Genomic DNA, 14,572 nt, shown 5'->3' with positions numbered 1-14,572 from the left:
TGTTATGAGACAGTTCTGGTACCAATAAACACTCTGACAGTATTCCAAGCTTATCAAATCTCACCAGTCCTCGGGCTTCCACATTCTTCCGCGATCCATCCGCCAAAAGAACAGAGTCCTGCTCATCTGTAGACGTGTAAAACAAACTCCTGTCTTTGATTAATACATGGGACGCACCACTGTCAAGAATCCAGTCAATTTGTCCCAAATTGTGAGGCTTCTGTTTACAAAGTTCACACTTCCTTGTTTCCAGTCTCTGTCCCTGGAGTTTCGCTTGACTGCACAGTCTTTCTGGAGATGCCCACGAGCTCCGCAGACATAACAAGCCTTTAGCCGCTGCTGCTCCTGCTTGTAATCCTGCTTGCTTCCGACTGCCTCCTTCGGCTCGGCACTTTTCTTCGCCTCTTATCTCCGCTGCCATTCCTGGCTCAGCTTTTCCTCAATAAACGCGACGTTGAGCCCCCCATCGGGCATGGCTTCCATGGCCATGACAAAAGTATTCCAACTCCCATCGAGCGAAGCCAGGATCAAATAAGTCTTTTGAAGTTCACTGTGTTCGACGCCTCGGTCCGTCAGCTCAGCAAACAATCGTCTGAATTCCGTGAGATGCTCACTCATGTCGCACTCACCCATAAAGCGCATCTGGTACAGTTTCCATGCCAAACACAATCTAGATCCCGCGGTCTGTTGCACATGAAGGGCCTCCAACACGTCCCACATCTGTTTGGCGTTTGTAACATCTCTCACGTGTACCAGTTGAGAGTCAGATAGAGCCAGAGTAATAAAAGCCTGCTCCCTCTCATCATTCCGTATCCAGGCCGCTGTAAGGGGTGCAGGGGGTGTTCCATCAATAGCTTCCCATAAATCCTCTTTTATCAGGAAAGCACGCATTCTCGGCCTCCAACTGCCATAATTCTTTTCTGTAAGCCTCTCCATTGGCAAGCCTCCAGACATGTTTACAGCAGCCATCTCTGCTCACCTCTGTCTGGTACAATCGATCAAGCTGCCCTCTGGATCTCCGTCTGCCACTTACTCCTGTGTAACACGCTGTGGATCTGGGCCCATAACCCTGTTGAAGCTTGGCGGTTCTTGCGTGAAACAACATGTTACGTTTGGATGTAAGATGGTAAAGAAACATCACAGAGGCTTGAGAAAGTTTAAGAGTCTTTACTTAGACATTAAGGCCAAAGGCTTAGAAAAAGATACATGTAGAGTTACTCCCCCCCTCTAGGAGAAGTTCTCAGTTCAGAGACAAGACACAGACAGCACTCTCCAGTACAGATAGCTGTTAGAACTATTCCCAAGCTGTTATCACCCAGTGCCATGGCAACGTGTCTGTTTCCCAGGCCAGTCTTAGCTGATAACGCTGCTCCTTCAGACACATGCTTGTAACTCTTTCAGACCTGATGAAAACATCCTTAGGCAGTATGGCCTAATGCTAACAGATAGCATTGTTACATGCACAAAGATGACCATATTATGGTAAGACCAAAGGTCTCTTCTCCCATGCATGTACAATGCTCTCAGGTGGGACATGCCCATGCTGACCCATGAAGGGTGGGAAAGAAATGATGGGCTGCCTATAATTTTGAGAAAATGTGCTGCAGTACCCTTCTTCCAAAGGCCACAGAGGCATACATATCAACCTTGTAATGTTTAATAAATGTATTGGGAGAAGCCCATGTGGATGCTCTACACACCTCATGAAGCAGTGCGTTGAGGGAGAAAGCTACCAAAGTGGTGGCAGCTGTAGTGGAATGCGCCATAATCTTGGTTGGCAGTCGCATATTCTGACCAGTGTAACCTAAAGAAATACAAGCCTTGATCCATTGAGACAAGGTGGATGATGGTACTTTATTACCTAAGGTAGATGGGTGAAATGATACAAACAAGGAATCTGTATTACGAAACAGCTTAGTTCTGGCAATGTACACCTTTAAAGCCCATCTCACATCTAATGAGTGCCAGGCCTTCTTGGCCAGATGGACAGGGAAAGGACAGAAAAATGATAAGATGAGCTCCTGCTGACAATGAAAAGAGGACAGGACGTTAGATTGGAAAAGAGGGTTAAGTACATAGAATTACCCTATCTTTGTGGAAAATACAAAGTGGTTTATCCACTGATAGAGCATTTATTGCCAAAACCCTTCTGGCCGACGTAATTGCCACCAGGAACAGAACTTTGAAGGATAAGATGTGTAGAGTCATGGAATTCAATGGCTCAAATGGAGGTTTCTGAAGGGCGGTGTTGGACTGGTGGAGATGAAATAGTTGGTCCCCTAAGAAAGCATCTCACAAAAGGATGAGATCCCAATGGTTTATCATGGGACTTAGACAGAATTGCTGAAAGAGCTGATGCTTTACATCGCAAAGTATTTGGGCGAAGTCACATGGACATACCATCCTGAAGAAAGGTCAATAATTCAGCAAGGCCAGCTCTGCTGGGTATAGTGTCTTTCTTGACACCATGATGAAAAGACCATCCATGTACTCTGATATATTCTTATTGTGGACGGACGTCTGGATGCCAGCATGGTATCTACCACTGCTGATGGTAGGCCCATTCTCAAGAGTCTTTCCCAGTCAATGTCCACACATGAAGATTTAGCCAGGCTGGGTCTGGATGAATCAGGCAACCCTGAGTTAGTAGGTCCTTCTGGTGTGGCAACAGCCATGGGGAGGATGTCACCAGACTGACTATCTCCAAGAACCACAGACAGCGAGGCCAATGTGGAGCTACCATAATCATCTTGGCTGTTTCTTCTTGAATCTGATGTAAGATCCGAGGTAGCAGAGGAATTGGTGGAAAGGCATATAGAGTTCTGAGGAGCCATTGGGCCATGAGAGCATCTGTAGCCTCTGCTGCTCAATCTGCATAACAGGAAAAGTACTGGGGAACCTAATGTTTCTGAGGTGATGCAAAGAGATCCACATGGATCTTGCCAAACCTTCTGCATATCTGACAGAACACTTTGGGATGTAGTTTCCATTCTCCCTGATGTATCCGTTGTCTGCTTAGCCAGTCTGCCTGCACATTGTCCTCTCCCTTGATGTGCTCTGCAATCAGGGAGTGCAGATGTATTTCTGCCCAGCTCATCAAGGCCCCCGCCTCCTACTGAAGAATTGTGCTGGAGATGGTGAATAGCTTCTTGTATCCCAGCCCTTTTGTCTGGATGGGAGGGGAAAGGGGATGGAAGAAACCTATGAGGAGGTGTGGCTGTGAACTCTAAACAGAGGCTGTGCCTGATAGTCTGTATCACTCAGTGATCTGGAGTGATATTGTTCCACTTGTCTGAAAAAAGTGGTAGATGGCCTCCCACGGGGGGAGGGCATAGTTGGAACTGATGTTTGTGTGCACGAGTCAATGCTCCTGAAGCCGGCTTTCCGGGGAATTGCTCTTTGCCCTCTGAAGGAGAAACGCTGCCTGGCCCAGGGTTGAAAGGGCCGAACATCCTGACCCCTTTCAGACTGACCTGAGGTACAAAAGGACTGAAAGGATTGTCCTGGAGCATACGGATGGTTAATTTTTCAAAACCCATGTTTGTCCTCCCTTTTCTTTGTCAATGGCATAGTCGTCTTCTTGTCTTTAGACTCGACTAACACCTTCTCCAAGGCTCCATTGCCAAAGAGCTTTCCCCACACACAGGGCTCAATGGTCAAATTCGAGCGGGCTATGTCATCAGCTTCCCAATGACATAGCCATAAGGTCCTTCTGGTGAACACACCCACTGCCAGTGCCCTAGCAGAAATTTGGACTGCATCCATTGAAGCATCCCTCATAAAAGCTACTCCTCAAGAAAACTTCAAAGGGGTTTTTTAAACCCAGGCAGGATCCAGCTGAGAGCTGTCAAACAGCTCTTCCAACCACAGTAGGGTAGCTTGTGAAAACACCAAAGTAGAAGCTGCCACCCTTATCAAAAGGGCACTTGCATCATGCACCTGCCGCAGTCCCAGATCCAATCTCTTTTCAACTACATCCCTTAGTTGCACATCAGAATCCTCCGGATTCAGGGAAGGATTTACTAAACCTTGCACGGGAGCATCTATGAACGGGAGTTTCAGTTGACCCATAATGGACTGGTCCAGGAGATAATACTTACTTGCAATTGGGACCGACTTCTTAAACTGCAAGGAAGTCTCAAATTCCACTTTGATGACCTTAGGAAGCATGGAGGGAAGTTTAACCATCCTGGACTTAGATTTAGGATCTGGGCATACCGCTGTCACTCTCAAGGAAGCCGAGTCCAGGTCAGAAGAGACCTCTGAAGTGTTTAATGCCTCCATTGCCTTGCATAAAAGTGGTAGATGTGGTTCCTGAAAAACCCGATTTGAAGACATGTCTTCTGTCTCCGATGCCCCACTCCATTCCTCCTCATCTAAAACAATTAACTGTGTCCACATCATCTAAAACCTCCGAAATGCAAGAAGCCCTGCCTCTGTATACAGCATGAGGATCAGGTGAAGAATTCCTACTGTCTCTTCGATGCTTTGATAAAGATTGCAAAGCCTGAGGGAGCGCAGATTGCGCAGTCTGAGACAAACTAGGTTGAGGCGGGTGGGTAACTGATGAGGGTAAGCGAGCATTAGGAGGAGGAGTTCCCAAGGGCTAGATGGGCCACTGGCCTGATCCAGCAGGCTTTTCTTATGTTCTTAAGGGCTGAGGTCTCAAGGGTTGTAGAGCAGCAGCCCGGTCTCTAAACAAGTCTGCTAGCAAAATGTCCTTTAGTTGGAACAACATCTCAGGGGCAAGGTGAACGGGGAGAGGAATCTGGTTCTGTAAATTCCTTGAAGTCAAGAGATGGCTGTGAGATGACATCACAGCCTGTACTGGCTCTGCTTCATTTGGCAGAGCAGCATCCCCAAAGCCCACAAACGTTTCAGCTGAAAAAACTGCTGCCAGCTCCCTTCTCTGTTGCTCCGCTTCCTCAGCTGACAACTGCTCCTGGTCTCTCAACACGCAGTGCCTTCCCTGATGCTCTATATCACTTTCCGCCAAAATGCCTTCTCCCCCTCCTCCTTCCTTCGAGCTGAGTATTGCTCCAGAGAAAATAACATGGGCCTATCACCCAGGAATCCATGATCCCACAGGGATGCTGTGGGGACAGGCTGGAGCATTGGGATGAGGGACCCTGCAGAAGTAGTTGGAGGTACCCCCCCATCATTAAAGAAGATGCCAAAACATCCTCCAGACTGTCGGAAGAGGGGCTGGCACTAGCTCCCTGTCTTCCTGCCAAAATTCCCTCCAGTCTGTTGGGAGCAGGGTTGGCATTAGCAGCTTTCCACTGCAGCTGCCACAATGTTCTGAGGTGCTGGACGATGAGGAAACGGCAGCATCAGATGGGACTTTTTAGGCGCCATGGTCAATTTTTCTTTAGCTTACCCCATCGCAGGAAGCAAATGGGCTACCACTGTTGCCTAGCTAAGGCTTCCCACTGGGGAAAATAGGTGGGCTATGAGATAGCGCCGCTTGGGGCGAGACTGCTGTAGCACGGCTTGGGTCTAAAAGGGGGCTGACAATTAATGGGGGCAGGACAGAGGACTTGAGGTAGGGTGGGAAGGCCAAATGGCAATGAAGAGCGGGGGGGGGGGTTCGTAACAGACAAACGAGATCAACAACATACACGAAGACACAGAATACAAGCCTGAATAAGGAAGAATCACAGTAGGGAGCAGAAAGTGTGACACACAAATTTGTGAAGGCAAAATAGACCTGGCTTCCTGAGGCTAAGGGAAAGCTACAGTATTCAAGAGCAATGGAACAGTGCTATTTTGCCTTCAACCACAAGGTGGAGTTCAAGTCTTACCTGAGAGCATCACACATGCACAGGAAAACAATCACTTCTATGAAAGGTAGGCATTTCACAGAGTCTTATTTTTCACAGACAATGCATTTCCACCATTGTAAACAGTCAAACAAAATAATAACAAAGTCAAACAAAAATAAAATAGGAAGTTACCACTGGGAAGAAGTCACCTACAGCAACTAACTTTGGGGCGGACATCTACACACACTTCCAATAATGGTGACTGAAGTCACTGCATTAAACTAAGGCAACAAGTAAAGGCTACATTCACACATAACACTTAGCCAAAGTTTGATTTAACCGTGGTTTGCTCATCAAACCATGAGTTATCTCGCAGACAACAAAACAAAAAGGATAGTTTGTTTTTCTCTCATCTCTTTGTTGCCCAACTGATATCATGAACACCTCCACAGTGCCCAAGTACTAATTTTGCCTCACCTGATCATCGGCTCCCTTAACATGGGGCATGCTGAGAGCAGCTGGCCAAAGTCAAGCCAGCTTCCCTCTCCTTTCCCATCTCTCAATAAGGTAACTCCTTAACCCTCTCCTACCCCAACCTAGTGGAGCAACAAACTTTTTTCTTGGCAGGTTTCCTGTCAGCATAGCTTTCCCTTTAAAAAAAATAAGTGCGCACTGTGAAAGGTCAGTGTTTTGTTCCTGTAAAGAGTTAATTATTTTATTGTAAGTATGTTTAACAGTCAAGAAAACCTGAATAATTGAATTAGTACTTTTAATACAAAAACCCCTGCATAGATGTTAGTAAAAGAGCAGAATGGTCTCTTTAAGTATCCCCTTCTTCTCATCAAGCAGCTGTGGCCTGGCTTGTGAGGAAGAGCTTGCCATATAGCTGTTGGATGGGTATAAGTGTCTTCTGCCAGGCAATTAGGAGCAAGGGCTTTTTCAGGTAAAGCATTATCAAAAGCTGCTCATGCCTCTAGGTTGATGAGCATAGGCAAAAACAATCTGTTATTTTAAGCTAACAAACTATGGCTTTACATTGTGGTTTATCACCAGAAAGCAATCAGGATAATCTGCTGGGCTGTGTTTTGGTGTTCAAACAAACCACCCTTTGGCTAAAAAAACCTATGGCTTAGTGTTATGAGCAAAGCAGGCCATAGACTTGTAATGTAATGTATTATTTTAATGCATAACATGTAATACAGATTACACAGTGAGCTTATTTGTGTAAGCATACACATCTTGTAATACATACACCTTCCACCATCCTATGTATAAGAAAGGAACCAGCTGCTCTATGGAGAACTAGTGAAGAAGCGCGCCACCATCAGCAATCCTATTGCTTAACTGGGTCTGCACCTCCCATGAATGTGTATGTGTCTTGTAATGCTACACACTGTTTTGAACTATTTTTTGAACTGCAACATTAAATATAAATGGATAATTATAATTAATATCAGTTTTATTGAAATTGTCTTACCTGTGTTAGAAGAACAAACTGAGCAAACTGCCATGGAAGCATGAAAAAAACATTAGAAACAGACAGTGCAATCAGGGCTCTTCTATTAACATTCTGAGTCCTTGGGGGGAAAAAATAAAAGAGCAGTAAGTTTAACAACATTAGGATTGTTCCTTAATCTGAAGTCCAACAGAGGATGAAGTATTTCAAACTACTTCATATTTTCACTTACAAAAGTCAAAGCAAAAATATATATATAATTTAAAAAGCTTTGGCTAAACCTCAATAATGTTACGAATCATCACACTCATAGCATCAAAAAGGAAATTATAATGTAGAAATTTGTGTGTACAAAAGATATGCAAACCAGAATGTTTGTTATATAAAAAAGATATGAAAGTGTCTTTCGGGCAATATTTTTAATCATCATTACAAAAACATTGTATCAACACAAGAATTTTATTTTAAAAACCCACCACTCATGTTATCAATATCATTTCCATATAATATTGGGCAAATCTTATTTCTCAACCCACTGCAATAGGTCTCAGGCTCATACACAGTCTCAACTATCTACCCCTTTTACCAGAGGTAGCTAGCAACTTCTGACTCAGCCACTTACTGGATTTAAATGTATCCAGGATCACCCTGAACCCACTATTCATCCCTAGACTGAAAATACAGCAGTTTCAGGAAGATCTCGTGTACAGATCAACCTGGTATTCAGCCATGTCAGATGTTAAACTTCTTCCCCCAGTAAGGAATGATGTCTATAGATATGTAGCAAAAGGAAACTGCATGTGCTTCATTTACTTTCTCATACAGAAAGAACTCATAATTGCAAATACCTCACTATGAGTGGTGCACTTGCCATCCCACCTACCATGTCATGTGTTCACCACCTCTACAGAATGGTAGCATATTAGGAGACAAGTATGTCCCCAGAAACACTAAGTAACCGTGATTGCAAACCCTTCTCCTTTTTCTAATCAAGCCAATGGAACACTATTATTTATTTATTTATTTATTTATTTATTAAATTTCTTAGTCACCCATCTGGCTGGTTCTCCAGCCACTCTGGGCGATGTACAAATTAGCATATCAGTGCAATAAACATTAGAATCTGAGCCAATAATAATAATAAAATCTATCTACACATCTAATAACATAGCAATCCAGTAAACATTAAAATAATAATAATAAAATCTAATCCTCCCCAAAGGCCTGCCTGAAGAGCCAGGTCTTCATGGCCCAGCGGAAACTCATTATAGAGGGGGCAAGGCGGAGATCATTTGGGACTGAGTTCCACAGGGTGGGGGCCACAATTGAAAAAGCCCTCTCTCTATTCCTCACCAGTCTGGCTGTTTTGACTGATGGGATAGAGAGAAGGTCTTTTGAGGCTGATCTTGTTGGGCGGCATCGCTGATGATGCTGGAGGCGCTCCTTCAGATAGACTGGGCCGAGGCCGTATAGGGATTTAAAGGTCAAAACCAACATCTTGAATTGGGCCCAGCAAGCCACTGGTAGCCGATGTAGTTCTTTTAACACTGGAGTTGTGTGATCTCGCCGGCGGCTGCCTTTGATCAGGCGTGCCGCCGCATTCTGTACCAGTTGCAATTTCCGGACCGTTTTCAAGGGTAGCCCCATGTAGAGCGCATTACAGTAGTCTAAGCGAGAGGAGACCAAGGCATGTACCACCGACGGGAGCAGATGATTGGGGGGTAGGGGCACAGCCTCCATATCAGATGAAGTTGATACAATGCTGCCCGGCTCACAGCCGACACCTGAGCTTCCATGGACAGTTGGGAGTCAAGAATGGCCCCGAGGCTGCGGACCTGGTTTTTCAGGGGCAATCGTACCCCATTAAGCACCAGGTCGAGATCCCCTAACCTTCCCTTGTCTCCCACGAACAGTATCTCGGTTTTCTCAGGGTTCAGTTTCAGCTTATTCCTTCCCATCCAGCCACCGACTCCAGGCACTTGGACAGGGTTTCTACAGTCGACCTTGGTGAAGATTTAAATGAGAGATAGTGCTGCGTGTCATCCGCATATTGGTGACACTGCAGCCCAAATCTCCTGATGATAGCCCCCAGGGGCTTTATATAGATGTTGAATAGCATCGGGGAGAGGATGGAACCCTGCAGCACCCCACAAGTGAGAGGCCAAGGGTCCGAAACCTCATCCCCCAATGCTACTCTTTGGTGCCTATCAGAGAGGAAGGAACGGAACCACTGCAGTACTGTGCCCCCTATGCCTACCCCCTCCAGGCGATCCAAAAGTATACTGTGGTCAACTGTATCAAAAGCTGCTGAGAGATCCAGGAGGACGAGGAAGGTGCATTCACCCCTATCCAACGCTCTACTTATATCATCCACCAAGGCGACCAAGGCTGTTTCAGTCCCATGTCCAGGCCTGAAGTCAGACTGAAATGGATCCAAATCATGTACAGGAATACCCCGCTATACGGACCTTCACTTTACGGACACTCGCGAGTATGGACATATTTACAGTAGCACCATTCCCGTTTACGTACGCTCGCTTCGTAAGAACGGACACTTAACGGCATGACGCCACTGCCCGATCAGTCTCCAACTACAAACTTTTTCTTAAAATAAGGCCTACTGTGTTTATTTTAGTTATTTACATCAGTTATGCCCGTATATGACAATTGCAGTGCAGTATATGCATCGATAAGTGAAAAAAAGTAGTGCTTCACTTTTACATTTTCGGTTTAAGTACTCGCTCTGGACCCATTGCGTATGTTAATGTGGGGTATTCTTGTACATGATTTGTATAAAGAAAGAAAAGAAACTGCAAAAAAGAACCACCATAGATAGGGAACGTACTTAGAGCAGCCACATATTTTTGGCTCAAGCTCAAGTATTTCTGACATAGCTAAAAAGAGTTTCAGAGAAGACGAAGGTTTCCTCAAGGTATTTCAGCTTTCTGTTTTTATACCAGTGCCATTCACTGGTCCAATATTGAGGAATAGGTACTCAAACTTTCAGTATTCAACATTCTAAGCATAGTAGCAATATCATGATCTCCCCAGTATGAGTATATAAATCAATACCTTTTTTGGAATTTTGTTTTAATTCTTCACACTTAAGTAAAATGGAGAAGAATACAAACTACCTGAGAATGTAGGTTAGTAACAGCATCTGAACCACAAGGAATGGATATGAAAAGCTTTCACGAAGAGGGGGAGTCCACATCACACGAGTACTCTGGAAGTAAGAACTGGGTTAATTCACTGTGTGTTCCAATACTTTTTTTTTCTTCAAAACAACATGTTTGCAATTGAAATGTACAAATAACAAAACTGAATATGTGGAAACATCCATTAGCAATTCATACATGAAACAGCATTACATGAAACATACATGAAACAGCATTACAAGACAAAGAGCAGACAAAACGATGCTTAAAGAATAAAAACAGCATATTTTGGACATCTTAAACTTTGGCAAATTCACCTGAAATGAGAATTACAGTGACGCAGAGTGGTAAACGCAAACAAAATAGCAAAAATATCTGAAATTTCCATTATTTTACAGATTAAATGATGCAGCTCAATTTTCTTTCCGGCATTTTTAGTTCCTGGTGATATAGGAATATCAGTCATATAGCATCACATAACAGACCCACTGATTTCGATTAGTCTACTTTTGAGTAGAACTTAGGTGGATACCACCCTCCATATTTTTACATTAATTCAACCTTCAGCTAGTCTTGGGCCTGCAGTGCTTACAAAGGCCAATGAAACAGAGATTAACCTAAAGCAGGTAATGGCCATGCCTCCCTAGGCTACTGGCATGCAAGACTACATTGTGTTGTTAGTTAACCAGATGCTCAATTTCAACCATGGGTGATTACAGGGGTCTTTCAAAAGGTGGTGGTGGTATAAAACACTGAAAGGATGAAGCAGGCTCATTTCTCACAAAAAATTAGAAAAAATAGTGCCTGCACATTTTGTCTTATATCTCAGGTTCTACAAATGCTAGGAACTTACTCTTTTTTTAACAAAAGCTGGAAATCTAAGGATTATTGGAGGTTTTATTGGTGGAGAGGCAACTGCCCCCCTGATGGGTGCCCATGATTTCAACCCCATAAACACGGGCATGTTAAACTCCTATTCAGTTTCACATATGATTCAATTAAAGCTCAGCAGATTTCTTTACTAGTAGATGTTGAACTTGTTTCTAAAGATATGGTGGTCTTGCACTAAAATAATTTGTGAGTACACTCAGTTGAACACTGATTTACAGAACAAAGCTAGAAGAAAATTTAAATAATGAGACAGCTATTAAGCAAATAATTTATATGAAAGTGTCAACATTTTTTACAACAGGCTGGTTCAGATACAATCTGAAATCATGGTTTAGTCTTTTATGCGTGAACTATGGAGAGCCTTGGGTTTGCACACTCTCCCCTTAGCTCTCCTCCTCTGGTGCACACCAGAAGCAGGAGATTAGAAGCATCTGATTCTAAACAGGAGTCCCCCATTACATCAAAACATCAGAAACTCTGGTTAGTTTAAAGCAGGAATAGGAAATATGTGACCCTCCAGATGATCTTGAACTAAAATTCCCATTATCCCTGACCATGATCATGCTGAATAGAACTGATGCAAGCTGGAGTCCATCAATATCTGGAAGGGCAAAAGTTCACAATGTGCAAGTTAAATTCTAGTTAACCTGAGACTGGGCAAAACGAGATCTGGCCTTCTCAGTGGAGGCTCTCCAACTGTGGAATGCTCTCTCCAAAGAGATATGCTTAGTGTCATCACTATAAATCTTTAGGCTATTCACCCAGGCAGTTTGTTCTTAATTAGGGTTCATCTTTTAGTTGGATAGCATAGGCTGTGTCTTTTATATTGTTTTAGGATGAGCACTTTTAGTTAATAATATTCTTTTGTTGAAAGTAGGCATTTTCCTTTTCTGTTGCATATGTGAAGTGAAGAGGGGGGAGAGCACAAATACAAGGTTCAGTGCAACTCATTCACATAATGCTAAAGTATGGTTTAGCACTATTTTGAAACTAGCTCAAACTCTCCTTATGAGGATTTTCTAATTTAAAAATAACTAGCATATACTGGCAGTTTACATTTCCAAGTAATAAACGCTAAGTAATCTTTAAAGGTAATCTACTGAAATTGTAAAAATAATATAGGAACAAATAGAAACCCACAATAAAATGTTGTAGTGCATCTTGACCTCCAAATAGGAATATTTATGTTCAGGGCTTCCAACAGTCAAAAACAGGAGCCATGTAGCAACTGTGGGGTCTAACAGAAGGCTGGCAAGGAAAAACGATGTGTGTTTTTTCTTTCCCATCATACTGAAAGCTTCCCCTGCTATGCAATATGGTACTTTAAATTAGCTCTGGTTCAGGGATCATTCCCAAAATTGCTTTATTGCTAGAAAGCAAGGATGGAAGAAGGTTTCTAAAGTTCAGGGTTCTGGTTTTGGTGTTCAAAGCCCTATATAGCTTGGGAGCAGGATACCTGAAAGATCATCTTACCCCTTCTATACCCAGATCACTGCGACCTCCAGGTGAGAGCCTCCTGCAGATACCATCTTATCAGGAGGTCCATTCTGCACAACATAGGAAGTAGATCTTTAGTGTTGTAGCACCTACCCTTTGAAATTCCTTCCCCTTAAATATTAGACAGGCACCCTGTTATCTTTTTGGCGCCTACTGTAGACCTTCCTCTTTCAACAAGCCTTTTAAGTAGAGACCTTATCCCAGCATTTGTGTTGGAATTGCTTTTTAAGATGTTTCTAAAGCTTTTTTTAAAAAAGATCTTTTTGAAGATGTTTTGTTTTTAATATATTTTAAAGTCTGTTCAACAACAACAACTTTATTACGGTCATCAAACATCAATTATCGTTAGAATACGACTTAAAATCCAAAGATCCTAAAAAGTTCAAATTAAAAAAAAAGAAAAAAGGATAAAACCAACAAATATTAAAATTTGTTATCAATCTAAAAAACAGACACTCTAGCTGTTAGGCTATCAATAGAGAGCAGAGCACTGTATCCCTAAAATTGGTATAAGAGTAAGTTTCTCCTGCAGCTTAGAGTATCTACACTCTATAAATACATAGATCTTATAAAAGTTGAGAAACATGTAGGGACTTCCTGAAACAAATAGCAGCAGCACAAAAACAGGCTACCTTAGCTGTTACATGGGGGTTACAATCTGATAAAAGATCGTCTACATAGAATATTTCATCTCTGTTAGGGAATCTTTGGAGAATTGGAGTAATTAGGGCAGTTCTGAAATCACAGTAAAATGGACAGTGAAGTAAAACATGATCAACCAACTCCACTGTACTATTATCGCAAGGGCATACCCGTTTAGCATATTCAGGTTTCTTATACCTGCCCTCCAAAAGTGCAGAGGGTAGTATATTCAATTTCGCAAGGGTGAACGCTGATCTAAGTTTAGGGGCCGTCAAATCAGATAATAAGCATGGGCAAATGGCCTTATATTATATCTAAGTCCAGGGTTAGCTGCAGCACGAGTTAGATGAGTTTGTAATTCGATATCATAAATTCTCTGAAGAATATAAGATTTTGCTTTAAAATAACCGAACGACAAAACCATAGGGAGAGAAAACCCTATGGATTGTAATATAAATGTTAAAGACTTTTTCCATTTGGAACAGAAAACATCAGAGAGCGTTAAAGGGGCCAACCCCATTGGCATAAACAGCAGTTTTAACCACAGTTTAATTTTAAGCATCCATATGCGAGCTTTTATTTTAATAACCCCTGCTTCTAAACGAAGGATCGCATTGGGGACACAAGATGGAATGCCAAAGATCGATCTTAGAAATTTCATCTGGACCGTTTCAAAAGGTGCATAGTTATCATAGGCACCAATTTGCGCACCATAGAGTAGTTGTGTGTCTACTTTGGCCACAAAAATCTGAATAGCAGAGGGGATGTGCTGTCCTCCTTTATTATAATAAAAGGAGAGGAGCGCCCTTGCAGTTTTGTGTGCATTGGCAGTAGCATTTTTTTATTTGAGTTCGCCATGATCCTGAGGAATGGAATACCATCTCAAGGTATCTGTAGGTCGTGACCTGTTCTATTGGGTAATTATTAATCTGCCAGTGATGTTTTAGTCTCCTCCTGGTAAAGACCAAGACTTTCGACTTGTCATGATTAATTTCCAGGAGTTCCTTTTTGCAGTAATTAGCAAGGGCGCTCAGCAATCGTTTCAGCCCAATAGGGCTATTCAGCCCAATAGAATCGATATAGGCCTGTTACACAAACTAGGATAATGGGTTCCTATTGGTGAAAGAGTTTCAACCAAGGTGTTAATATATAGATTAAACAAC

The 14,572-nt window shown here is 42.9% G+C and overlaps 1 protein-coding gene across 3 annotated transcripts in view; it reads right to left on the bottom strand.

The window, feature by feature from the left end:
* Positions 1–14,572, bottom strand: part of DPY19L1 (dpy-19 like C-mannosyltransferase 1) — a 92,067-nt gene that overhangs the window by 47,891 nt on the left and 29,604 nt on the right. For all 3 annotated transcript variants that reach the window (XM_061586395.1, XM_061586394.1, XM_061586393.1), the window contains 2 exons: positions 10,356–10,447; positions 7,243–7,342 (listed from right to left, as the gene is read on the bottom strand). In XM_061586395.1, the coding sequence (XP_061442379.1) occupies positions 7,243–7,342; positions 10,356–10,447 (192 nt within the window). The remainder of the gene's footprint in view (positions 1–7,242; positions 7,343–10,355; positions 10,448–14,572) is intronic.

The sequence above is a fragment of the Rhineura floridana genome, chromosome 10 (genome assembly GCF_030035675.1).
Source record: "Rhineura floridana isolate rRhiFlo1 chromosome 10, rRhiFlo1.hap2, whole genome shotgun sequence".
Taxonomy (NCBI): Eukaryota; Metazoa; Chordata; class Lepidosauria; order Squamata; family Rhineuridae; genus Rhineura; species Rhineura floridana.
The sequence above is the reverse complement of the archived record's forward strand: the minus strand, read 5'-3'. Positions and strand labels throughout refer to the sequence as shown.